The 26,495-nt window shown below is 45.9% G+C and overlaps 1 protein-coding gene across 1 annotated transcript in view; it reads left to right on the top strand.

The window, feature by feature from the left end:
* The window catches only part of STK32B (serine/threonine kinase 32B), a 337,581-nt gene that overhangs the window by 77,571 nt on the left and 233,515 nt on the right, over positions 1-26,495 (top strand). The window contains exon 3 of the mRNA XM_023638366.2: positions 24,513-24,664. Within this exon, the coding sequence (XP_023494134.1) occupies positions 24,513-24,664 (152 nt within the window). The remainder of the gene's footprint in view (positions 1-24,512; positions 24,665-26,495) is intronic.

Consider the following 26,495-nt stretch of genomic DNA (forward strand, 5'->3'; position numbering starts at 1 on the left):
GAGGAGTAATATGATCTGTTTGTAGAAGTTTGTAGAAAATCACTTTGGCTGCCATGGCGTGAGTAGCCAAGGGCACCTAAAAAATTATTGACCACTGGGGCCGGCCCCATGGCTGAGTGGCTAAGTTCACACACTCCATTTCAATGGCCCGGGGTTCACTGGTTCGGATCCTGGGCATGGACCTACACGCTACTTGTCAGGCCATGCTGTGGAGGCGTCCCACATAGCAGAACTAGAATGACTTACAACTAGGATATACAACTATGTACTGGGGCTTTTGGGAGACAAAAAAAAAAAAAACAGAGGAAGATTGGCAACAGATGTTTGCTCAGCATCAGTCTTCCTCACACACGGAAAATTATTGACCATTTATACTATCAAGTGAGTTGGTTGCTTGGTAGTTTAACAGACATTCACTGGGCCACTGAGCAGGACCATGTGCTGCATTAGACATTGTGTTCCTGACAAGACTTGGGGCTTGGGGCAGAAATCTTGTTGAGAAAGCAGGCGTGAAAAACAGTAAATTCTGGCATGATGCGTGATGGTTAATTTTAGGTGTTGATGTGGCTAAGCCAATGGTACCCAGATATTTGGTCAAACACCAGACTAGATGGTGCTGTGAAGACAGTTTTTAGAGGAGAGTGGCATTTGCATCAGTAGATTTTGAGTGAAGCAGATTACCCTCAATAATGTGGGCAGGTCTCATTCAATCTGTTGAAGATCTTCAGAGAAAAAGACTGAGGTCCCCCAAGGCAGAAGGAATTCTGCCTGCAGGCTACCTTCGGACTCAGGCGGCAGCATCAATTCTTCCCTGGGTTTCTGGCCTGCAGAGTTCAGACTTGCCAGTCACCAAGATTCTGGAACCAATTCCTTAAAATAAATCTGTCTGTCTATCTCTCTTCCTCATTCTCCTTCCCTCTCATCTCATTGGTTCTGTTTCTCTAGAGAATCCTGACAAGTTAAATGGCGCATTAAGAAAGACAACAGGAGCACGTGCAAACTCCAGCCAAGGTGGGGAGAAGGAGGGTTTGGGAAGCGAGACCAGCAAGAGCCCAGAGGAGAAAGGCCATAGGAAGCTGTCTCAGAGGCCCTTACTCGGCCTGGGGCTCTTGGAATCCCGTCTGACTCAGCAAATGATCACTCAGAAATAGCGTTTTAGATATGGTGTGCACCACTTGGAAATCCTGGCGAAACCCTCCACCCCTGCTTTCATTCTGGGGCTCACCTGCCACCCCAGACCCCATTCCTCTAGCTCACACTTCCGGACGGGTCTGGAGGGGGGAGGATGACCAGTTCTTCAGGCCTGGACTGTAGGATAAAATGTTGTTGAATTTTGCTCTCTGCAGGGGGAGGAGCCACGTGGTCCTTGCAGACTGACATGCAGGTCACAGGGCCAGTTCCCAGACGCATCCTCAACTCCTCCCCGGGCCCCTGCTCTCAGCCTGCTGTCCTCTCTGCTTTGACACTCACACTGTCCCTTAGCTTTCCCTGCCTCCACCTCAGCCAGAAGGAGGACATGGCCTCTGGTTCTCCTCCTTCCTTTCTTGCTGGTGCTTCCTAAGTCCAAGAAAGGTGCAGCTGGGACCAAGCTCCCAGAATCCCAGAATGCCAAGGAGCTGGGGTTCCTGCTGCCCTCCCGCGGGTGAACCCTGCTGCCCCCACAGCTTTCCACACTCCTCTTTCTCTCTGAAAGGTGGATCCTAGCAAAGCTTCTCCTTCCTTCTATCCCCAACCTTCCATAGCCTGTGCTGGCCTCTTCCTCCATTAGGGCCCATCCAAACAAGTGTCTCAGATGAGTAATTTGCCTTCTGGACTCCCACTCTGGCCCCCACCACCCAGGGTGCTGGGGCGTCAGTGGCTTTTTCCCCTCGAACCAAGCTCTCCATCTGCACCACCACCTCCTCCCCCATCTTACTGGGCTGGGCTCTGTTTTAGAAGGTGTCCAGAGGACGGACTGATGAGTCCGTGTTTGTGAGCAGCATCTCATCCTCACACGAGATCCTTGGGCAAACAAGGAGTTCCTTTGGGATAATTTCCACCACTGGGTTTGAGAGTTCATGACAGCTCAGGGCAGCTTGGCGCCACACAGAGAGCAACCAGTTCGAGAGTCAGGCACACAAGGGTTCCAGTGCCAGCTGTGTATGTTTCCGCCTCCATTTCCTCACATGTAAAATAGGCATGTTGATGTCTTCCATGTGGGATTGCTGTGAGAAATAAATGGATGGCATAGTGGAGTGCTCAGCACAGAACCCAAACCGACGCTCAGTAAGTGTTGATTCCATCACTGCTTAGGTGCTTTCCCCCGAGGCAGGAGACGGTGGGGAACAGGAGGCTGTAACTGAATGGGCTTTCTGCGGTAGGGAGCACGCATGGTTCTTGTATGGAGGGCATTTGTTTGGCAGTAAACATGGCACTGGCACAGGCAGGGCTGCTGTGTACGTTTAAATTCCCAGAATATCTCAGCATGTGTGATCTGTCACCATTGATAAACGGTAGGCTAAGGCTCGGCAAGGCTCACGATCTTGCATGGCACTCATTCTTCTGGAAAACTGTACAGCTCTGGGTTTAACAGGAGCCCTTGTCATTGCGTCCGTCTTATCCTGTTTTTGGCAGTTTGTGCAGACTTGATATAAAATTAGCCAACTTAGGTTCGTTTCTTCGTTCTTTTATTCATTCATCCATTTATTCATCCATTTCTCCATCCATCCATCTGCCCACCTGCCATGTGGAGGAGCATTTGTTCTGGGCCCTGTGCTAGGTTGTGAGGTTACAAAAATGAACTGGGTATGGTGTCTGCTTTTGAGGATCTCTCAGATACATGCGGGAGGCAGAGAAAGAAGCAGATAATTAAAGTCCGGTCTGGAAAGCACTGATGGAGACCAGCCTGGGAGGTATGAGTGGGTTTGGAGAATACCTAATTCAGACTTCAAAAAGTACCCTTTCTGGATGCCAGTGTAATATTTTCTAACACTTTAGTATGAAAACTTGTAAACATACAGCAAACTTAAAAGAATTTTATATGTCTATCACCTACATCGTACAATTAACATTTTACCAAACTTATTTTATGAAATTCCTATCCTTCTATCCATCTATCAGTCCATCTTGGTTTTTGATTTCATAGTAAATTGCAAATATCTGCACACTTTCCCCTAAATATTTCAGCAGAGAGATTTGTCTATAGGTTTTCTTTTGATGTAAAATGTGCACGCATTGAAATGCACAAATGTTAACATTTACATTTGCTGAGTTTTGAGAAATGCATACACCTGTGTAACTTGAACCTCTACCAAGAAATAGAATATCTCCACCATCCAGAAGTCTCCTATTGACGCTTTGCAGTCAAAACTTGTCTCCTTCCCAGCCACTCCATCTACTACAGATTAGATTTGCCTGTTTTAGAACTTAATATAAATGGAATCGTACAGTAAGTACTCTGTCGCATAAGTCTTCATCATGTTTTGCATTTTGCATAACACTTTTGCAGCATAATGTTTTTGAGATTCATTCATGTTGCTGTGTACATTTTTTCTTTTTATTCATGAACGGTATTTCATCCTATTGTTATATCAATTTGTGAATCCATTTTCGTCATGGTAGACTCCAGGACTGCTTCTAGTTTTTGCTATTTTGCAAAAAGTTGCTGTGAAAATTTGTGAGGTCTTTTTTTGTGAACATATGAGTTCATTTCTCTTGAGTAAATATCTAGGACCGGAATTTCTGGATATAGAGTAGGTGTATGTTTAGTTTTGTACAAAACTGCCAAATGATTTTCCAACATGGTTGTACCACTTTATGCACTTATGAAGAATCCCATTTGTTTCGCATCGTTGCCAACATATGGTGGTATTAGTACTTTTCACATTAGCTATTCTGATGAGTGTTTTGTAGTAGCTCAATGTGGTTTTAATTAACATAATTGAATTAAAATGTAATTAACAATTAACATATATGATTAACATTAATAATGACGATGAACATGTTTTTTCATGTACTCAGTGGCCAGTCGTATATCTTCTTTTGTGAAATTTCTCTTCAAAACTTATTGCTATAAAAAAAATGGGTTGATTGGCTTTTTTTCATTCTTCTAAATATCTTTATCAAATGTGTTTTAAAATTTTTTTTATTGAGATACAGTTGACATTGTATAAGTTTAAGGTATACATGTTGATTTGATACATTTATATATTGCAATATTGTCATCTCTGTAGTTTTAGCTAACACCTCTATCATGTCACCTAAGTATCATTTCTTTTTTGTGCTGAGAACATTAAAAATCTCATCTCTTAGCAATTTTGAAGTATATAATACGGTCTTGTTGACTGTAATCACTGTGCTGTGCATTTGATCTCCAAAACTTAATTTTCTTCTCCTTTCAAGCGTGTAGCCTTTAACAACATCTCCTCAATTCCCCTATCTCCCAGCCCCTGCTAACCACCATTCTACTCTCTATTTCTACAAGTTCAGCTCTTTTAGATTCCATGTGTAAGTGATATCATACAATATTTGTCTTTGTCTGTCTGGCTTATCTCACTAAGCCTAATGCCCTTAAGCTCCATCCATATTGTCACAAATGGCAGGATTTTCTTTTCTCATGGCTGAATAATATTCCAGGGTGTGTGTGTGTGTGTGTGTGTGTGTGTGTGTGTGTGTGTGTATGTGTCTATATCTCTCTATATAACTTCTTTTTTACCCATTCATCCGTTGATGGACACTTAGGTTGTTTCCGTATCTTAGCTATTGTGAATAATGCTGCAATGAACATGAGAATGCAGATATCTTTTTGATACTAATATTTGACAAGAGGGTCAAGGATACTCGATGGGGAAAGGATAGTCTCTTCAACAAATGGTGTTGGGAAAACTGGATCACCACATGCAGAAAAATGAAACTGGACCCCAATCTCACACAAATCACAAAAACTAACTTGAAATGAATTAAAGGCTTATACATAAGACTAGATACCATAAAACTCCTAAAAGAAAACGTAGGGAAGAACTTCCTTCACGTTGGTCTTGGCAATGATTTTTTGGATATGACACCAAAAGCACAGGCCACAAAAGCGAAATCAACAAGTGGGACAACATCAAACTAAAAGGCTTCTGCACAGCCAAGGAAACCATCAACAAAACGGAAAGGCAACCTACAGAATGGGAGAAAATATTTGCAAATCATATATTGAATAAGTTGTTAATATTCAAAATATGTAAAGTCAATCACAAAAGAACAATCTTATTTAAAAAATGGGTAGAGGAACTGAATAGACGTTTTTCCAAAGAAGACACACAAATGGCCAACAATACATGAAAAGATGCTCAAAATCACTAATCATCAGGGAGATGCAAATTAAAACCACAATGAGATGTCATCTCATAGCTGTTAAAATGGCAGTCATCAAGAAGACAAAAGATAACAAGTGTTGGTGAGGACATGGAGAAAAGGGAACTCTTGTGCACTTTTTTTGGGAATGTAAATTGGTGCGGTTACCATGGAAAACAGTATGGAGGTTCCTCAAAAAATTAAAAAGAGAACTACCATATGCTCCAGCTATCCCACTTCTGGGTCTATATTCAAAGGAAATGAAAACAGGGTATCGAAAATGGTTGACGGTCTTTTTATCGTTGAGTTGTGGGATATATATCCAGATACGAGTCCTTTGTCAGAGAGGCGACTGTTTTCCAGCAGCCTGTGGTTTTCCTATTAATTTTATCAGTGATATGTTTTGATGCACAGAAATTGTTAACTTTGATGAGGTCTAATTTGTTGAGTGTTTCTCCTTCTAGGGTTATTGCTTTAGGTGACAAATAAGAAAACTTGGCTCAAGAAAACTTACTCAAGTGACAAAGATATTTTCCTATGTTTACTTTCTAAAAGCTTTATGGCTTTGGCTTATGTCTTTAGTTCTATGATTCATCTTGAACTGAATTTTTTGTATGATGGAGGTGAGGGTCAAGGTTCATCTTTTTTCGCATGTGGATGTACATTTCTTGAAAAGACTGTCTTTTCTCATGGGATTGCTTTGGTGTCTCTGTGAAAAATCAGATTTCTTGGATAAATGGCACATCTACTTCTGGGCTCTCTATTCTGTTCATTTGGCCTACTTATCGATCCTTATGCAAGTACCGGAATGTCTGTATTACTCCCTAAATAGTTCATGAGGGGTTTTTTTTGACACTATTGTAATGGAATTGTTTTTAATTTAATTTTTAATTGTTTGCTACTAGATATAAAAATGCAATTGATTTTTGTATCTTAATCTTGTATCTTGAAGTCTTGCTAATTAAATTATTAGTTGTGGTAGTCGTTTTGTAGTTTCCTGGAGATTTTCTATGTCAACAATTATAATATCACTAACAAAGGTAGTTTTGTCTATTTTTCCTCTGTCTTTATGGGTTTTTTTTTAATCCTTATCTTCTTGCAGTGGCTAAAACCTCCAGTACAGTCGTGAGAAGAAGTCATGAATGTGAGCAACCTTGCCTTGTTCTTAATATTAGAGAGTGAAAGGCATTCACTATTTCACCATTAAGCTCTAGATTTTTCAGAGATGCCCTTTATCAGATTGAATAACTTCCTCTCTATTTCTAATTTGAAGAAGCGTTTTTCATGTCTGGCTGTTGAATTCCGTCAAATGCTTTTTCTACATCTGTTGAAATGATCATATTATGTTTTCTTCTTATTTTGTTAGTATGATGAATCACATTGAATGATTTTCAAATTTTAAGTCAATCTTGCTTTCCTGAGATAAATCCCACTTGGATATGGTATTTTATTCTTTTATATATTGTTGAATTTGATTTGATAATATCTTATTAGAGAATTTTACATCTATGTCCATAAGGAATATTTATCTGCAATTTCATTTTTTTGTAATGTCTTTGTCAAATTGGTTTTAGGATTATGCTAGTCTTGTAAAATGAGTTGAACTTTTTCCTTCTCTATTTTTCTGAAAGAGTCTGTGTAAAATTGGGGTTACTTTTTATTTATTTTTAATTTTAATTAATTAATTAATTAATTAGAGGAAGATTAGCCCTGAGCTAACTACTGTCAAGCCTCCTCTTTTTGCTGAGGAAGACTGGCCCTGAGCTAACATCCATGTCCATCTTTCTCTACTTTATGTGTGGGACACCTGCCACAGCATGGCTTGACAAGCGGTGCCATGTCTGCACCTGGGACCTGAACTAGCGAACCCTGGGCTGCCAAGAAGTGGAACGGGCGCACTTACCGCTGCACCACCTGGCCGGCCCTGGGGTTACTTTTTAAATGCTTGATAGTATTTATAAATGAAACCATTTGGCTATGGGATATTCTTTGTGGAAAGGCTTTTCGCAACAAAATCAATGTCTTTAATAGATAGGAGGCTATTCAGATTTTCTGCCTTTTTTCTTATGTGAATTTTGGTAAGTTTTAATTTTCAGGGAATTTATCAATTTTATCTAATTTGGCAAATTTGTTGGCATAAAGTAATTTATAGTGTTCTCACATGACCCTTTAAATTTCTGTAGCATCTGTATGGTCATGTGCAGCATAATGACGTTTCAGTCAATGACAGACCACATATATGACAGTGGTCTCACAGGCTTAGTGCTATATGGCCTGGGTGTGTAGTAGGCTATGCAGTCTAGGTCTGGGTAAGTGCACTCCATGATGTTCATGTAATGATGAAATCGCCTGACAACACATTTCTCAGAACATAGCCCTGTCATTAAGTGGCACATGACTGTAATTATAACTCCCCTTTCATTTCCGATATTAGGAATTTGTGTTCTTTCTCTTATTTTCTTGATCAGTTTATTCTTAGATTTTCAAGATGGAAGCTGAGGGTATTGATTTTAGACATTTCCCTTTATTTTAAATATAAGTTCTTTTAAGCTATAAATTTCCCTCTGAGTACTGCTTTAGCTCCATCTCACAAAATTTGAAATGTTGTATTTTCATTGTTATTTAGTTAATAATATTTTCTGATTTCTCTTGTTATTTCTTCTTTGACCCATGAATTATTTAGTCACGTGTTGCTTAATTTCCAAAGATTTGCCTTTTCCGCCCTAAACTTCTTATTGTTATTGATTCTAATTTATTCCATTGTGTTCCAAGAACATGCTCTGTATATTTCAATCTGTTTACATTTATTGGGACTGATTTTGTGTCCTGTTTATGACTTATCTTAGAAGACACCATGCCTTCTTGGAAGAAATGTGTATTTCAACGTTGTTGGGTGTAGTCTCCCATAAATATCAGTTAAGGTGGTTAATAACATCATTCAGTTCTTCTATGTCTTTACTGATTTTTAAAATCTAGTTGTTTTATCCATTTCTGAGACAGTTGTGTAAAATCTCCAACTATGCTTGTGGAGTTCTTTCTTCTTCCTTTAATTCTGTCAGTTTTGCTTCTTATACTTTGAAGCCCTGTTGTTAGGCTCATACACATGATTGTTATGTCCTCATGATCCCTTGACCCTATTGTCATTATGAAGTGTTCTTCTCTGTCTCTGATAATAGTCTTTACTTGGAAGCTTATTTTCTTGAGATTGATATAGCCTTTTCAACCTGCTTATGTTTACTGCTTCCATGGCGTATATTTTTCCATGCATTTACTTCCATTATATCTATGTTTTTATATTTAACTAGCATAAGTTAGGTCTTGCTATTCTTTAAATCCATTCTGGCAATCTCTGTCTTTTAGTTGGGGAGTTTAGTCCATTCACAGTAAGTGTAATTATCGATATGGTTTGATTTAGGTCTACCATGACTTTATTTGTTTTCTGCTTTTATCCCTCTCTCTTACTCTTTGTTCTTCTGTTTCTCCTTTCCTGTATTGTTTTAGATTAATTGTATATTTTGAATCTCCACTTAATTTATTTATTGACTTTATAGCTATACTTCCTTACATTATACTTTTAAATGATTGCTCTAAGGGTTATAATATACATCCTTAATTTATTTCACAGTCTACTTAGAGTTAATAGTTTATACTTCACATAAAAATGTAAAAACTCAGCAACTGTATAGGTCCATTTACCACCCTTGTCCACCTTTATATTATAGTTGTCACATGTATTACAAGTTCTTAAATTATAAATCTCCAATACAGTATTATAATTTTTTGCTTTAAATATATATAAATATATGCATATATAAATATAAAAAATATATTTGTAGGTTTTTTGGCTTTTAAAAGCATTAGGAGGAAAATAGTCCTTAACATTTACCTGTACCTTTTAGGAAAGTCTGACTTTCCATCTAGTATCATTTCCATTCAGCTTGAAGAATTTCCTTAAGCAGTTTCTAGAGTGCAAGTCTCCTGTCAGTGCATTCTCTTAATTTTATTTTATCTGAAATGTATTTATTTCACCTTCTGTCTTGAAGAATATTTCTACTGGATACAAATTAGTGAGTTGACAGTTTTTCATTCCTTTAAAGATTTTGTACCATCGTCACCTGACCTCCATAGTTTGTGATGAGAAATCCTGTAACTAGAATCATTATTACCCGGTATGAAATGTGTCAATTTTGTCTTTCTCCTTTCCAGATTTTCCTTTAATCTTTGACTTTCAGCAGTTTGACTATGATGAGCCTAGTGCAGATTCTTGATGTTAAAAAGTTAGTTTCTCTCTCTTTGCTTAAATATCCTATATTTTCATTTATTTCTACCTTATTGCCCTTTACATCATCCAGCATTGTCATAGTCATAATAGCTGCTTCAATGTCCTTTATGCTAATTCCAACATCTGGTCCTCTTAAGATGCACCTCCGCTGAGAATGGGTCACAGTTTCCTGGTTCTTTATAAGTTGAGTGGTTTTGGATTCTGTCCTGGACATTGTGAGTGTTGTGTTGTACAGACTTTGGATTCTGTTGTATTCCTTTAAAAATGTATTTTTAACAAGCGATTCACTTGGCTGGATTTACACCGCCTGCTCCACCTCTCGGGCAGCACAGGAATCTCAGTCCACTCCTCTTTTCTTCTTTGCTGTCCTGCTGACAGTCTGCCCCAGGCAGGTGCTCTTTAGGGTCAGCCAGATGTTCAGGCTGAGCTTATGTGCCACGTTCGAGGTTCCCCTTTTCTAGATTTCTCAGAAGAGGAGTTGTGGCCCAGAGAATTTAGGAAGTTTGCCTATAATTTCCTGGATAGTGGCTGAATTTAAATAGCAGAACATTGAAAAATCCTGTAAACCTTTGCTTTCTGTTGTTTCTCATCCTAATGTCGAGCCTTTCATGGCTTAAGGAAAACTGAAGCATCTCTTGTAATCCACAACACAGCTGGCACCACATAGAAGCGTATCACTTTACCCTCATGTGATTGACAGTTTTAGTCCTGAGCTCTTTACACCCTTTCATGGCATGCTACCAAATCTGTTAGCATGGGGCCTCATGGTTTTTAAATTGATGATATCCTGTCATCATCCCTTGAAAGTTTTGTCTATCTTTTCTGCCTACATCTGTGCTGCTATTTGCCTACTTGCTTGGCTCTTAGAACCCATGGTCCAGAGCATAAATGTATTAATGGATCTTTTGAGGAATGCAAGCTTTCTAGAGACTATTTTTAAGTCACTCAAGTTGAGGCAATTTCCTGATGACACTCAAATTCATGCAGAATGTACATAAACATCCAGTACTCAGGATGAAGTTAGTTTATTTCAAGGCAATAGAACATAGCTTTGTTCTGGTCAAAATACCTAATAGTCACTGCCTTTCACGGCAAACACAGAGGAAGTCTACGTGACTATTATTAAACTCAAGGTGGAGATGGGCTGGCGTAGGATGAAGAAAACCACCCTTCTAATATGGAATGGGTATTTTGGCTTTGCTTTCTGCCTTTGGCAGGTTCGATATCTGGCATTTATTAAGAGTTTTCAAGAAAGACATTTCGTTGTTAAACAATGACAATAGCCTTGGTTATCAGGAAAGAACACATGTGAATTCAGAGAAATCTCATTTTACCTTCATGCTGCAAGAAGTTGTGCTTCCCCAGGGCAGCACCGAAGTCAACAGCTGCAAGCGATCCATCAATTTTACCGAGAATTCTATGAAATTTTCTATAACCCTTTGATGACTGAGTTCTGGGGCAGCTGAAGAACAGCAGAACAATTTCTACCTATCCAGGAGAAACACTTTAGGTTTGGGAATCAGGCTGACTCTGATATGTACTAGTCATGGATCCCTGGGAAAGTAAATAACCGCTCTGAAGCTTAATTTTCTCATCTGTAAAGTGGAAAAGGAATGGAGAACCCTAATGAACTGTAGTGGCTGCTCTTTTTGACTGTCCAGCATGCTTTTCACTCCCCTTTCTTATCATAATAACATGCCTTTCCTTTGGAGAACACCTCCTCACTCCACGTGGACCCAGGGGACTGTCAATCATTGTGGTCCCACATTCACCCTCCGAGATGGGCATGTGATGTGGCTCTGCCAGCCACATGGACCCTCTTCAGCTAGACCAGTGCTCGCTCTGCGGAGTGGTCCTGTGATCCAAGCCCAGCCATTCAGAATCCCTCCCCACAATCGGAAGTGAAAGGCTCGTTCTCTTGCCCTCGTGAATCATGTTCTGTAAGAAAACAGGCCTGCGTTTGTAGGCAGCTGTTTTCCTCAGCAGTTGGTGAAGGTAAAGGTCTGTCTGTCGAAGGAAAGAAGGAAGCACAAAGTAAAGAAACAGAAAGAGAAGCAAGAGGTGGTGGAGAGATGGAACCCTGTTGGGCAGGGTCAGTACTAGGGGGAGCAAGGGAGGCGCCTGGGTGCAAAGTTTAAGGTGGCGTCACTCCCAGGGTCCAGCAAGTGCATGGTGGGCATTGCTTCCTGACATTTTGCACTCTAGGCATCTTGCTTGCCTCACGCTGGTCCTGGCCCTGCTGGTGACTGTCTGAGCTTGCGTTCCTCCAGAAGCTGAAATTAAGAGAAAGAATTGAGTGCAAGCAGTTTATCAGGAGGTCACCCCAGGAAACACTTGCAACAGAAGGGGAGTGAGATGTACAAAGGAAGGAAGTCAATGACGGGTGTTTGATGAAGCCCCTTAGCACTGTGGCACCTGGACTCACCTCCCCGTGGGACCTCTGGGAGACAGTGCGGAGCATGCTTCAGGGGCAGCTGTAGGTTAGAGAAGCTGATGTTTTAATGCATGGCTCCCTGTTCCTCATTGCTACGGGGCTGCTCCCAGCAGCATGAGCTCCCCTGTACTTTGGACTTGCCTTATTCGGGGCAGAACAGAGCCCGCCAGCAGAGAGTCACAGGTGTTCACAGTGAGCAGCCTGAGGTGTGTGGACATGAAGAAGGGGACATGGGCAGGCACCACCAGTGCCACCATCTTTGCATTCTTCCAGCTCTCTGAGCCATTTGTGTTCTCACCAGCTACCGGAACTGGCATCCTGTTTTGCTTACATGAGATCGTGTTGGGCTCCCAGCCTTTGCAGCCTGGAGAGTTCTGACCAATCAGAAACTCACAATCCTTGTCCTGGGAACTGGATACCTCTTATCATCCTTGTTCGTCTAACAGCCCAGAGTGCTGGGCAGGATTATCCTCATTATACGTATGATGAAGCGGAGGTCTGGAGAGGGCCCCACTGCCGCACACAGCCTGTTTTGTTTTCACATGTCCCTCCCAAATGAAGAAGTTAGATTGAAACTAGCTTTAGTCACATGCACATTAGTGGGAAACCGTGGGGGTCAGGAGGATTGTCCGTCAGTGCCCAGCAACACTGGACATTTGGTTTGGGGAGCAACAGAACACAGAATAAGGAGCATGGGCTTTTGAGATGGGGCGGCCTGGGCTCAGATCCTGGTCCTGCCACTCCTAGCCGTGTGAGCCTGGATGGATCGTCTAGCTTCCGCAAACTTCTGTTTCCTCTTCTGAGAAGCAGGAATGCCCAGAGTAGTCTTAGAGGTTTAATGTGACATTCGAGGGAAGAGACCGTGCAGCCCCCAGCACCAGATCTGACGTGTGGTTGGCATTTTTCAGATGTCTCCCATGTCTTCTCGAAGCCAGTGTGTCTGGGATTTTCCTGGGTGACCTGGTAGGTTCTGGAAAGGTTTGGGTAGCCACCTGATGGTCTGAGGGTCGCCTCGCCATCTCTCACAGCACCTCAGGCTGAGGGCTGGTCTTCAGGGTGCTCCTCTGCCTCCCCCATCAGACTGTGAGACTCCCACGAGGTTGGGACTGGTCATGTCCATCTGCCTGGTCCCGTCAGCACCGGGCTCCGTGCTCTGCACGTGGTAAAGGCTCGATAAAGGCTGCCTAGGGAAGGGGTGAGTGAGAGGGGGAGAGAAGAAGGGAAGCGCCAGTCGACACAGCAGCCCGTGATGCGACAAAGTGTGGATTAGATCGCCTGGTTGCTGCGTCTCATGTCCCGCAGCTTCCCTTCCACTCAGAATAAATGCTGATCTCTTCATGCCAGCCCGCAAGCCTACAGTCCGGCTGTGCCTATTTTTCTGACACCCCTCTCTGCCTCCTCCTTCTTCCTGGTCATTCCGCTGCAGCCCTCTTCTTGTTTCTCAAACGCACTGAACTTATTTCTAACTCGGAACCTTTACATCCGCTGTCTCCTCCTCCTTGATCACTCCCTCCGGGTCTCTGCAGGGCTCACTCCTTCCGTACGGGTTTCTGCTGGGGTGTCCCATGCATGGGGCCTTCCCTGAATACCCGCCCCGCTCGACCCCACCCCAAGCGTCCCATATCCCATTCGCTTCCTAATTCCCTTTGCTTCCTGGCACCCGTCACTTCCTGGGATTCCATTACGTGTTTATTCATTTGTCCTCTTGGTTGTTAGTCTCATGCACCAGGATATAAGCTCTGTGAGGACAGCAGTGTGTCCTCATTGTTCACTCTTGTAGCCCTGGCACCTAGTACGCAGTGTAGATAGATAAAAATAGACATAGACACACACAGATGCACATATATGTGCATAATGTGTATACATACATATACACACTCATTAAGCAGTGTGTATAGATATGTACACACATATATGTATATACATATATATACCCACCCAGTAAGCAGTATACATACACACTATATGTATATACACATATATACACACATACAGATACATATTCATATGTATACACACATATGTATTTGTATATACATATACACCCTCTAAGCAGTATATATACATATATACATACCCATTAAGTAGTATATACACACATACAAATACATATATACATATATATACACACCCCCATTAAACAGTGTATATATATAGGGACTTATACATTTGTACCCACGCACACATAGTATACAAACACATACTTACACATATATGTATGTGTATATATGTATATATGTATACCCACCAAGCAGTGTATATACATATATACACATATGTATATGCATATACATGCGTACACATATAGGCATCTGCATATTCACACCCACTGAACAGTATGTTTGTGTGTGTACATATATACAGAGTATATATGTGTTTATATAGAGAGATATACACATATATATGATATATATGTAGGAATGGATATTGCATAAATGAATGAGAAACTTGACAATTAACCATCAACCGATGAGATTTAGTTGAATGGTTCATCCTGATCATCTCTGAGTTAGGGTCCTGAGGCGAATTTCTCCTTTTTCACCGTTGCCGCTCTAACTGCCGCCCTCCCTCTGCAACCCTCCCCCTGCAGCCCCCACATGCTCCTCCCGGCCCTTTGTGGAGTCAGCGGAGAGAGTGGAGGGTGAAGTCTTCCGCTCTGAGTTAACTCTGCAGTCAGCAGGGCTGAGTTATTTCCAGGGGCAGGGGGAGGATACCTTTGGGAGAACTTTCTAAGAAGTTTGCTTCCAAAGAGTCTCTCTTGGATTGGCAAGTGGGCCCTCTGCTTAAAGAACCGTGGGGTTGAAGCAAAATAAACAGAGAGTTAATTAAAATTCACAGAATAGCCAGGGGCAGTCTGCACATAAAACAGCAGAAAGTGGCACGCAGTTGTATGATAATAGCTCTTTATGTCCCTCAAAGGAAGATTCTGGATAAAATTGAACAAGAGTTGCACGAATGATGATTCCAGACTCAACACTGCCTTATTATGCAATGATCGTTATTTCCATCCCCAAGCATATTATTAACTGGCTCAATCTACATTCCAGACTTTCACATCTGCGTGTGAATTCATGCTGGGAAAAAAATAATTGATTAATAGAAGACTAACCAATTTAGTGCCCGGACTGCAACAAGTCCGTTTTGGAATTAAGTGGAGATTAGATTTTATATATAAATTTATAAGTTTGAATGTTTGGAAGCATTTGACTTAGAGTTTTTTTCCCTAAAAAATTCAGCTTTTGGGAATTTGTTTTGATCTTTAAGTTGCTGGGCATCTAGGATAATGTTAGCATGGTGGAACACACAGCAGGATTTTGAGTTGAACAGTAAATGTTTATGGTAACTGCTGTGTCTGAGATTATTCTGGGAAGTTCTGATGGTGTGGTCAAGGAGCTGGACAAGGTCCCTGATGCCACAGAGTTGATGGTTTAGCCAAGGAGACAGTAAACAAACGCAGAGAATAAACAAACACATGATTTCAGTGATGATAATTGCTCTGTGGAAAATGTATAGAGCAGTGGCCCAGGAGGGTGGCATTGCTCTCATTGGAGGAGAGGGCAGCAGGGCAGGCCTCTTTGAGAAGGAGTCATTTAAGCTAAGACCTAACCTCTAAGAAAGAGACAGCCTATGCAAAGATCTAGGGGAAAGAGCATCAGAGACAAGAAGGGCAGCTATGCAAAGGCCCTGTGGCAGGCACAGAGTTAGTAACGGACCAGTGGCAGCAGACGTGTGGAACAGGCCCAGCCAGCACCGTGTCTGCCTGCACAAGCGGGACTCAGAAGATATGGTTGCTCTTTTTAGGAAAATGCACCAGTTAATCAGTGTATCGCACAATGGTTAGAGAGCCTCGGCTCCAAAGTCTGACAGAGCTGAGTTGCAATTCTGGCTGAAGCAGGTGACTCTTGGCAAGTTGCCTAACGTCTCTGAGCCTGTGAGCTGTTTTTCTTATGTAAGAATCATTTTCAGAATTCTTAAACATGATGCTTCTGCTGGAAGCCTTTATCGCTCATGCTGACATCTTTTATAAAGGATGGACTCTATTTCTTTTTAATGAAATATGTATTCATTTCATATTAATTAGGTTGTGTTTTGGCTTGAGGCATGCTTTGGAGGAATCTGCTGTCTCCTGGGCATCATTTTATTAAGAGCTAAATATCACAGGCAGTGCAGGCTCCCTCATGAATGGTTTTCGAGCGTCGGCTGGAGCAAATGATCCATGACTGACCAATTGGACAGGCTTCGTTGCTCATTTGCATTTCCTGACATCTTCCCATTGTGACGTCTCATTCCATCTTCCGGGTGAGCCTCCCAGGCCTTTCCACATCTGTAAAGTGGTTCCAACGTTGCTTCACAGGAAAAGACACATTGGCAGCATTAAGGTGTCAGAAGCACCAGGGCTGGTCCCGGGGCACTTGTCCCCGTGACCTCCTCCGGCGTTTCCTGACACTGTGGTCTCCCCTATGACTCCAGAGGGGACCAGTGTGTGTGTAAGCAGTGGCATTAATTTATTTATAAATCATGTGATCACCTCTTGGAATTGCCTCCAGACTCTCCTACCTCTGCTGTCAGAAAGAACCTCCATCCCCATGAAACCCAAATTTTCCACTTCGTTTGTTTATTCTTTCCTTTATTATTTAATCACAATTGCATACCTAGGATCCACTTTTATAACCCGTCAGTATCCCCCCAGTGCCCTTGGGACAAAAGCCACTGCATTAGTTTGCTGTGCTGCCAGACAAAATCCCGCAGACGGGGCCTCAGCGACGGGAGAGCCTGTTTCAGGGCTGGAGGCAGAGGTCTGGGGGCCTGGGGGCCTTTCTTCTGCGGTGTCTCTCTTTGGTTTGTAGGTGGCCTCTTCTCCCTGTGTCTTCACATCGTCTTTCCTCTGTGTACATCTATCTCCACACTTCCCTTTTATAAGGACACCAGTCATTGGATTACGGCCCACCCCAGCAACCCCATTTTAACTTTGTTATCTCTTTAAAGGCCCTCCCTGCCTTCAGATACAGTCCCACTCTGAGGTCCTGGGGGTTGGGGCTTCAACATTTGGATTTTGGGAAACACAATCAACCCACAACACCAACCTTTTAAACATGTCATCGAGGCCGTCTGACTCCTGCCGCTCCCTCGCCTTTGTTACCCCGTCTTCCTTCCGCCACCATCTCCGTGACGTCTATTGTGTGACGTCTTAGGGGAACGTTGGTGAGCACCTCATGATGCAGGCCAGGCCTCAGAGAGCAAGGGTCACTGGGACGGACAAGCTGCTTCTCAGCATCCCAAGGAGAGGCTGGCTTGGCTCAGAGCTTAGCTGGGCGCACCGTGAGGCTGTGCCCCGATCGAGGGGGGCCTCCCTGTCGTGCTGTCCCTTTTTATACGCTGCCTGGGACAAATATTTTAGAATCGAGTACCATGCAGTTTGAGCCTCTCGTGCTTGCTCTTTGGGGACTGTGAGGAAAAGCCAGATGCACAGCACCAATGGCCTTGCTGGCTTCCTGTGGACGCTGAATTCGGGTAAGAGGGGACAGTCGAGGCTGGCCCACAGAAGGGCAGCACCAACATTGGCACTGGCATAATTCTAGGTTCCCAGCATAGCTCTGGCCTCTTTGATTCTGGGGTCGTCTGTCCCCAGAGCCTGGCTTGCCTGAGCTGTAAAGGTGGCCGGTAGAATCCTGACCATCAGGGTCGCTGTAAAGATGCAGCCGGGGAGGACTTTCCTGAAGAGCCCGGCGAAGTGCTTCTCAACCGGCCTGCACATAAGGCTCCCCCAGGGAGCTTTAAAAAATACCAAGTCCCAGGCCCCCCCGGACTTCTGAGTGTGCTGGAACAGACCTGGCCAGTGTTGGGAATGTGCAGTCTGGCTGGAGACCACCGGATGCTGGTGCGGCGGAGTTCCCAGTGCATGTCGGCCCCCTTCTCTGCTGACTGGGGGTCCACTCCCCAATTTCTGATGTGTGGTGTGCTTGACACAATGCCTTTCTTATGGCAAATCACCTGAAATCCACACTAGCCAGCATTTATTTATTTGTCCCAATAAACTGTAATTCATAATGATAACATCAGTTCCTAATTGCATTGGGCTAATGAGGAATGTTAGTTGGGCGCTTGCCTTTCAGCAGCTTGGGCAGCTTTGGCCACATTGCTCATTCTCCGCCTCATTAACTGTGATTTCCTGTGGGAAGGGCTCTGCGCTGCCCTGCTCAGGAGCATGGGTGTCGCTGGAGACCCACCTCCTCTGTTTTGAAGTTGAAGTTTCCCAGGACCAGAGCAGAGTGGCCTGTTGGTGAGGAGCTCTGAACATCCCTCTAGAACACCTGTTGTGAGCTCAGGAGGCGACATGCTGCTTGGTTCCAGCAGATTCCCTCAATTGTGTGATTTCCCTGGGATTTAGAGCTGGGAGGACCAGAAACCCCACCTCTTACGCGGTCAGCATGGAGGCACCGAAGACCGCCGCCGCCCCCCCCCACCCCCCGCCGCCCCCCGCTGCAGCCACCAAGGGCGTGGCGGGCCCGGTCCTGGAGTTCCTCCGTGGACTCCGGCTCAGGCCTGGCGCTCAAGGCCAGGGAGGGAGGGCTTCCGGCCAGTGGTGATGCCTGCAAGGGGTGAGGTGGGGCAAGGTCTGCGAGAGGGTGTTCTCCGCAGAGGGAATGGAATATGCTCATCCCGGGAGTCGAGGGCCAAGGTGACAAGTTCACATGCATGAGCCCCTGAAAGTTTGGGGGTTGATAGGGAACCAGGCCAGTGTGGCCTCTGCCCCGTGTGCCTGGGTTCTGACGGTCAGACAGCACACCAGGCTTTATAATGCAGCGTAGGAAGCAGGGCAGCAGCAGTAGGGGCCCTGGGAGCGCACGGGGAGGCTCTGAATGCAGCCTCCAAATGCAAAGGGAAGCTTCCTAAAGGGGGTGATGAGTGGGCAGTCAGAGGGCGCGGGCGAGAGGGCCAGAGCCAGCCCAGGCGAGAAGGGCAGAAGGTCGTGGAGGTGGAGAAGCACTTCACAGAATTCTAGAGGGTTTCAGACAGTTGACATGAAGGGGGCGTGTGGGTGTGGTGTGTGATATGTGTATATGTCTGTAGCGTGTGTATTTGTGGGTGTGATGTGTGTTTGTATGTGTGTGGTATTTGTGATGTGCATATATGTGTGTGTGTGGTGTCTGTGTGTGATATATATGAGCTGTGTGTGTGTGATGTGTATGTGCTGTGCATGTATGTGTGGTGTTTGTGGAGTGCGTATATAGTGTGTGTATTTGTATGTGTGTGTGTGGTGTTTGTGATGTGTGTCTTGTTTGTGTGTATGTATGCATGTGCACACACGTGTCAGGGGTGACGTAGGCACAGAGGGCTTTGAATACCATGATCCAGACCTTGAACGTTTCCTGACACTGAAGGAAAGCCCTGGAAGGGCTTCAGGTCTTTCATTTCTCACAAGTTCCCACCTGAGAGAAGGCCATCTGCAGAGCCCAGAGCAGAGGTGGGGCCGACGGGGTGGGAAGCGATTACAATGAAACTTTCCTGTATCTGAAATTTCAAGCATTAAACTCTGGATACCGGAAGTCAGTCTGGTCGGAGGGCCTCATGTGGAGAGGCCAGAGCCCTGGGACTGGGCTGGCTGTGGGATCCTGGGCAGCACGGACGTGGGCCGGCGTTTATGTGGGAGTCGAGTGCCTCCAGCGCCTCCTCCCTCTCCAGGGCTCAGGGCTGGATTCCAGGCGCCCAGCACGCCACCAGCCCACGTCAACTGGGCGCCTGTGTGGGCCACACGCTCTGCTGGGCTCCTTCCGCTTGCTCCGTGGAGACCCCACTGTAGGCTGGGAGGGACAGTCCTGAAACCCATTTCCCGGTGTGGGAGAGTGAGGACCACCGCGTGCTTGCTGAGTGGTTGGCAACGGTGGATGGCCGTGATGGACGTCTACGGGCTCTTCAGTTTCCTGTGGCTGCGTAACAGAGAACCAGGCTGAGTGGCTTGCAGCCACAGAAGTTTGTTCTCTCTTGGTCCTGGAGGCCCGAGGGGAGAGTCTGCCGCAGTCCTCTCTCCTTGCTTCCAGGGTGTCAGCAGTCCTCGGCGGCCCTTGGCTGGTGGACGCGTTGTCTCTCCCAGCCCTGCCTCCCCTGTCACACAGCCTCTCCTCTGAGCGTGTCTTCTCCCTTCTTTTCTCTTACTGTAAAGACACTGCTTGCATTTAGAACCCGCCCTAATCCAGGATGACCTCGTCTTGAGATCCTTAACTTAGTGACCGGTCTGCAAAGACCCTTTTTCCAGATAAGGTCACCTTCCCAGGCTCTGGAGGTCAGGACGTGGACACATCTTTTTGAGGATAGCCTTTCAACCATCACTACATCCTGCCCTTCTCCTCCTCTCTGGTTTTCCCCATGCCATTCCCTGGGCCTCTGTCATCTTGCCTGATGCAAAGCCGCAGGGCTGCTCCCAAGTGTCCCCACGTCCTTGGTTCTGCAGCATGAGGAACTCGATTCAAGCCACCTGACAGATCAGTAGAAATGCTGCCCTAGCTGCCCAGGCCTGTTTGGCTTCAGCCGTGGGGGCAGAAACGTCTATGACCCTGTGTCCTGGGAAACAGACACCCCCACAGCACCTCTGCTCTTCTTCAGATGCATCCTTAGTGATGGTTAAGATGACGGCGGTAATAATCATAATAGCTGCCGTTTGCTGGGAGCCCTCTGTCTCAGGAGCATTATATGTGGATAATCCTATGAGAAGCCAAGAAAAATCACCTCCATTCATCACCTACAACCTGCCAGCACCATACCACACCCTTCACAGACATTCCCTCCCACGTCCTCATGACAGCTCTTGGAGGAAGAACGCATCACTGCCATTTTACTGATGAGTAGACTGAGGCTCAGAGAGGGTGAGTGACTTACCCATGGTCACACTGCAAAGAGCTGGAATATAAGCCCTGGTCAGAGTGACCCCAGAGTTCAAACTTTTTCTTTGTCTCTGTGACTTCTCAGCAAACCCGCATCTCTACCCAGTGCATTAGACTTGTCTTAGGTTTGTTTGTTCTTTTTCATTTTAGCCTCTCTGTCTCCTGGTCAGATTGATTCAGCTATTGCTTCCAGCCTCGCTTGGCCAATGAGGAAGCAGGACCAGAGGGGCAGGGTTATCGCGTGGCCCCATCGCTGGTCTGCAAGAGGGCCAGGGGCAGAGTGCAGCTCTCCTGACCTGGATGCAGCCTTCTTAGCTCTGTATTCCTGAGAAACCTAGACAATAGATCCAAGCCTTCGGTCTACGGAGGAGGAAGGAATCAAGGCCTACCCACACGCGTTCATCAGCGTAGAGCTGCCAAAACCCCAGCCCTCGACCTCTCTTTGTTTACTCATAAACCCGAACTTCCCAGCTCCGTCCAACCTGCTGTACCAACCACCCTTCCTCATCTTGTGCCAACGTCAGACTTCCAAGCTCTATTCAAATCATGAGCTCTGCCTTGAAAGCCGGAGTTCTAATTCAATGTTGGCGAGTCTCTTGCAATTGCTCACCACCTGTCTCTGAGCTGGGGTGACTGTCACCCTCCACCTCCCCCTCCCTGGGAGGTGAGAGCCATCTCTGGACACCTTTGTGCATTGTAAGGGATGAGAGTCAAGGAGGTCTTTATCTGCCGGGACTCAGAACCGGGGACGTTGCACAGATGCCATCCCATCACAGCCTAAGCTTTTAGAGATGATGCAGCCGGCTGGACTCCAGGCCTCCCGGTCCTGGCAGAGGCAGTGTCTGCTGAACGTCTCTTCTGAGAGGACAAATGAGAAGTGAGAGAGACGAGAAGTCCTCATTAGTGGAATGATCCGCCCCCTGCACGTCGGCCTGCGGACACAGGTCTCTGGGACTGGTGCCCAGGGCTCCAGAGGTCTCTGCTAGGATTCCACAAAGCCAGCACACCTTTGCCTCCTGGCATTTTATTTGTTCAGGTTCACTGGAAAAGGAAGTTCCGAGGGCCTCCAAACTCATGCCACTGATTTTATTGCCTGGAAAAACATCCTTCTGTAGTTTTCATGAAATGTGCAATTGAAGACATTAAGATCCAGGTGACATTACCGTCCCCTAATACGTGGTAACTCCCACCTCCTTGGTCTTTGGTCTCCTGTAGTTTGCCCCCCGTGGTGCAGAGTGGGCTTTGCTAACTCAGTTCAGACAGAGGCTGAGACTGAGGCTCAGAGAGGCAGCAAGAAACGCAGCTGGAGTGGAATTCAGGCTTTTCCCCGTGCTCTGGTGTCTGCCTCAAACAGATCCATGGCCCGTCAGAGCTGAAAGGGGTCCGATTTCCAACAGGAGAACCCGGCACACACGAGAAAACCCTTAGTGGGGCCTTCTCCCACCTGCCCTGTGCTGGGGTGGAAGCGCGTGTGTGGAAGGCGCTGACTGGGGGCGGGGAGCCTGGGTTTGAGTCCTGAGACCTGGGGAAGCTCTGCTCCTTTCTGTGCCTCTCTCCCTTTGTCTGTCAAGTGAGGACAAAATAGCAGCTGCCCAGTGGCACAGTGGTTAAGTTTGCACGTTCTACTTCAGCGGCCCAGGGTTTGTGGGTTCGGATCCTGGGTGCGGACATGGCACCGCTTATCAAGCTACACTGTGGCAGGTGTCCCACAGTTAAAGTAGAGGAAGATGGGCATGGATGTTAGCTCAGGGCCAGTCTTCCTCAGCAAAAAGAGGAGGATTGGCAGCAGACGTTAGCTCAGGGCTAATCGTCCTCAAAAAAAAAAAAAAAAAAGAAAGAAATAGTAGCTACCTGGACCGTGTTGGATAGTGTCCCCCCAAATTCTTGTTCCCCTGGAGCCTCTGAATATGACCTTATTTGGAAATAGGGTCTTTGCAGATGTAATTGGTTAAGATGAGGCCACACTGGATTAGGGTGGCCTTACCTCCACTATGACTGGTGTTCTTAGAAGAAATGTGGCACAGAGGCACAGGGGGGAGAAGGCCATGTGACGATGGATGCAGAGATTGAAATGCTGCAGCCACAAGCCCAGGAACGCCAAGGATGGATCGCGGCCACCAGAAACTGGAAGAGGCAGGAAGGACCCTCCCCTAGAGCCTTCGGGGGGAGCGTGGCCCTGCTGACACCTTCATTTTGGGCTTCTGGCCCCTGGAGCTGTGAGACAACAAATTTCTGTTGTTTCAGCCCGCCCAGTTGGAGGTACTTTGTTGTGGCAGCGGAGGAAACCAAGACAGTGTGTCATCGGCTGGCTGGGAAGACTGGGTTTGCTGTCCTCGCTAAGTGTTCATGTTACAGAGGGCATCTTCGCCCTGCTCCCTTTTTCCAGCCATACCGTCCTCCATGCTGTGTGCGCTGGGGCTCCGCGCCCTCCTTCCTAATGTCCTCTTTCCCTGGAAGCCTCTTCTTTGCTCTTGTCGTCTTTGCATCCTTTCGTGCTCCCCCTCCACCGTTAATTCCTCCAGAGAGCGGACTCTGACAGTCCGTCCTCCCAGCCTGCCCTCCGCCGCCCCTCCTAAGGGAGTCACTCAGAAGTCAGACGTCTGGGTTTGCATCTCCGCCCTGCCGCTTAGGGACTTGGTGAGCTCTGGGCGGGTTAATTAGTGCACTTGGGGCTACAGCTTCCTCGAGGCTTTATTCCTAGGGTTCTTGCGGGGATTAAGGGAGACAATCAAGGAGGCAGTTTGCTCGGTGTCTGGCCCACGGTAAAGCTCTCAGGACGTGGGGCTGTCAGCACTGCTCTTTCCACCTCTCCTTTGCTCCCCTAGGGCCCACGGGCCTTAGCTTGTGTTTCCTCGGGCACAGGCTCCGAGGCAAGGATTTGAGTACAGGGCACGGGAGAGGGGAAGAAGGCACAGGTGGATTGGGAAGTGAGTCAGGGAAGCAAAGGCAGGAAGACTGCCAGGAAAGGGTGTGCCATCAGCCAGTTACCCTGGGGGCAGACTCTGCAACCTGGGAGCTCTGGGAGCCTCAGACTTACCCCACTGGATGGACAAGGGGCTGGGGTGTAGATGCCCCAACTGCCAGCGTGGGTCGAGGGCTGCTCCTGGAGCCTTAATTCCCTGGCACTGCCAGCTGGTCTGTTGCATGGGCAGGAAAGTGGGCTCTGCTCACAGCAAGAGTCCAGGTGAAGAAACGCAGGGTTGGCAGCTGGCAGGTGTGCACTGAAGTGGGGAGGCCAGGGCATGCGGGGAGCTCCGACACCGTGTAGCTGAGAGTCGTAGACTCTGAGTTGGTGCATTTGTCTGCTTTCCTCCCAGGCTGTGAGGTCCTTGAGGGAAGGGCTACTTCTTCCGTCTCCCGTATCTGCAGCTCCCTGCTCAGCTCTTCGTACGTACTCAATGTTAATAATAATACTGGATAAACAGGTGAATCTGGTCCAACTCCTCTGGTTTCCAGATGTGGAGAGGTTGTGGCATGGCAAGAGCTGCTCCCCAGCAAGTTTTCCGAACAGAGACTTGAACCCCGGGGTAGAAATGCAGTGGGGGCTGACTTCTTTTTAATGTTGGCCTGAATGTTCTCCCGTTTGGCTGTCGCTCAGGTATGCATCGTGCAGAAGCGAGATACTAAGAAAATGTACGCGATGAAGTACATGAACAAGCAGAAGTGTATCGAGAGGGATGAAGTTCGGAACGTCTTCAGGGAACTCCAGATCATGCAGGGGCTGGAGCATCCTTTCCTAGTCAATCTGTGGTGAGTGATTCCACCGGGCTCCTGCGAGATCCGTCGTGCAGCTAAATGCAGAGCCAGTTGTGCTGGAAGGAATCTTCTGTGTTGTAAAGTGAACGGATTGAAATTTTCTGGGTTCAAATATTCTTTTTGGTTTTTTGTAGAGTACATTTGCTGATGAAATCATCAAGCATATGCTAAACTTTAATTCTGTTCTCTTACCTGATGAATCAGAGTTGAAAATGGACTTAGAAGAGAAGGGTGTTTTTGGTATCTGAGAACATGTGTCTTGTAAGAGAATGCCAAATAGAGTCTTCTAAGGGAAGTTCAACTTTTTAGAAAGTCACATCTGTAGTGTTGGTGGCAAGAAGGACTCAGGATGGCTGCCCAGCATGGACATGCTGAATTCCAAGTTCTGCATCCCACCCACAAGGCCTGCCATGATCCATGTTCCAGAACTTTCTCTCTGTACCATCCCTGGATATTATCTCTGCTTTAAATGCCACCCTGCTGATGGTTCCCTGCCTCGGGGCCTTTGCACATGACATCTCCTCTTCCTGAAACTTACCCCTCCCCCAGCTCCCCTAGTTTCCTCTAACCAAATCCTGTGCAATCCTTTTGTCCAGCTTACGAGGCACTTAGTTCCGGAGCCTTCACTGACCCGCAGGCTGGGTGAGTGTCCCTCATGTCTCTGCTTTGACCCACCAGCACAGCCTTTATGAGTGAACCCAAATTATTGGTTTACTTTCTGTCCTTTCTAAGAAATCACTTGCTCCTTGAAAGCAGGGGCTGTTTCTTGGCTCTTTGTTTCTGAGAGGCTAACACAGTCTCAGACATGTTGGAGGCACTTACTCGGTGTTTCCTGAGCTGGATTTTTGTTGAAGGGGAGAGCACAGGCTGTTCTAGAAAATAAGTTCTGTTTCATCCTGCATCTCAGTTGACAGATCATTGATCTTAAGAGCATCAAAGGTGACCCTGGATGGGAAAGTCTAGTCCAGCCCATATACTCCTAAAACCACCAACTATTTCGATTGTTCTTTATACTCAGAAGTACTCCCGACATTGGTGGTAGAACAAGGAGGAACGAGGATTGTCCTATTTGAGAAAATCAAGGTGTGCCGGGCAGATGCCAAAGACTTGGGCATTTCCAGGGGGAAAACCCATACTATGTCTTATATGCTGGAGTCTGAGTAGCAGGTGCAAGTTCCTTGTGTCCCCAGGCACCATCCAAACTCTTCATCTGTTTGGGGAAAATAAACCCCTTCATGTTTTGATCGCTGTACGAGGGAATTTTTTAAAAGCAAATTTCTAATCTAAAAAGCAACATACATTCATTACTAAATACAGAAATGAAATACTTAGGAAGGCAACAATTGTCCAGAATCCGACCACCTCTAGATTATATTTTGGTGTATGATTCTTTTTGTACTTCTTTTCTCATATCAGTATGACTGTGTCTGTCGTTGATACCGAAAATGTGCAGAACAATTTTGTGTTTCGCCTTTTTACATTACTAGTCTGGTAGGAGCATTATCTCCTCTTGCAAACTCCTGCAGATCACTTTTAACGGCTGCATAACCTTCCGCTGTGGAAACGTTCAGTAAGATCTGTCCTTTATCCTGTCATGTAGGTTATTTAGGGCAGTTTCTAATGATCTTGCTGATGTAAATAATGCTGAGATGAGCGTCTCTGAGCTTGAACTTTTTCAGGGGGCTCCTTAGAGTGGCTGGCGGGGCTGGGATGCATGTCTGGGTGTGAAGCCTGTTGGAGGAGGGGTGCGGTGTGGGAGCAGCCCATTCTCAGGCACCAGTTTTCAGTGCTCTCTTCTTGGTCTCCAAGATGCCAACAGATTAGT

This window comes from Equus caballus, chromosome 3 (assembly GCF_041296265.1).
Source record: "Equus caballus isolate H_3958 breed thoroughbred chromosome 3, TB-T2T, whole genome shotgun sequence".
In the NCBI taxonomy this organism is placed as follows: domain Eukaryota; kingdom Metazoa; phylum Chordata; class Mammalia; order Perissodactyla; family Equidae; genus Equus; species Equus caballus.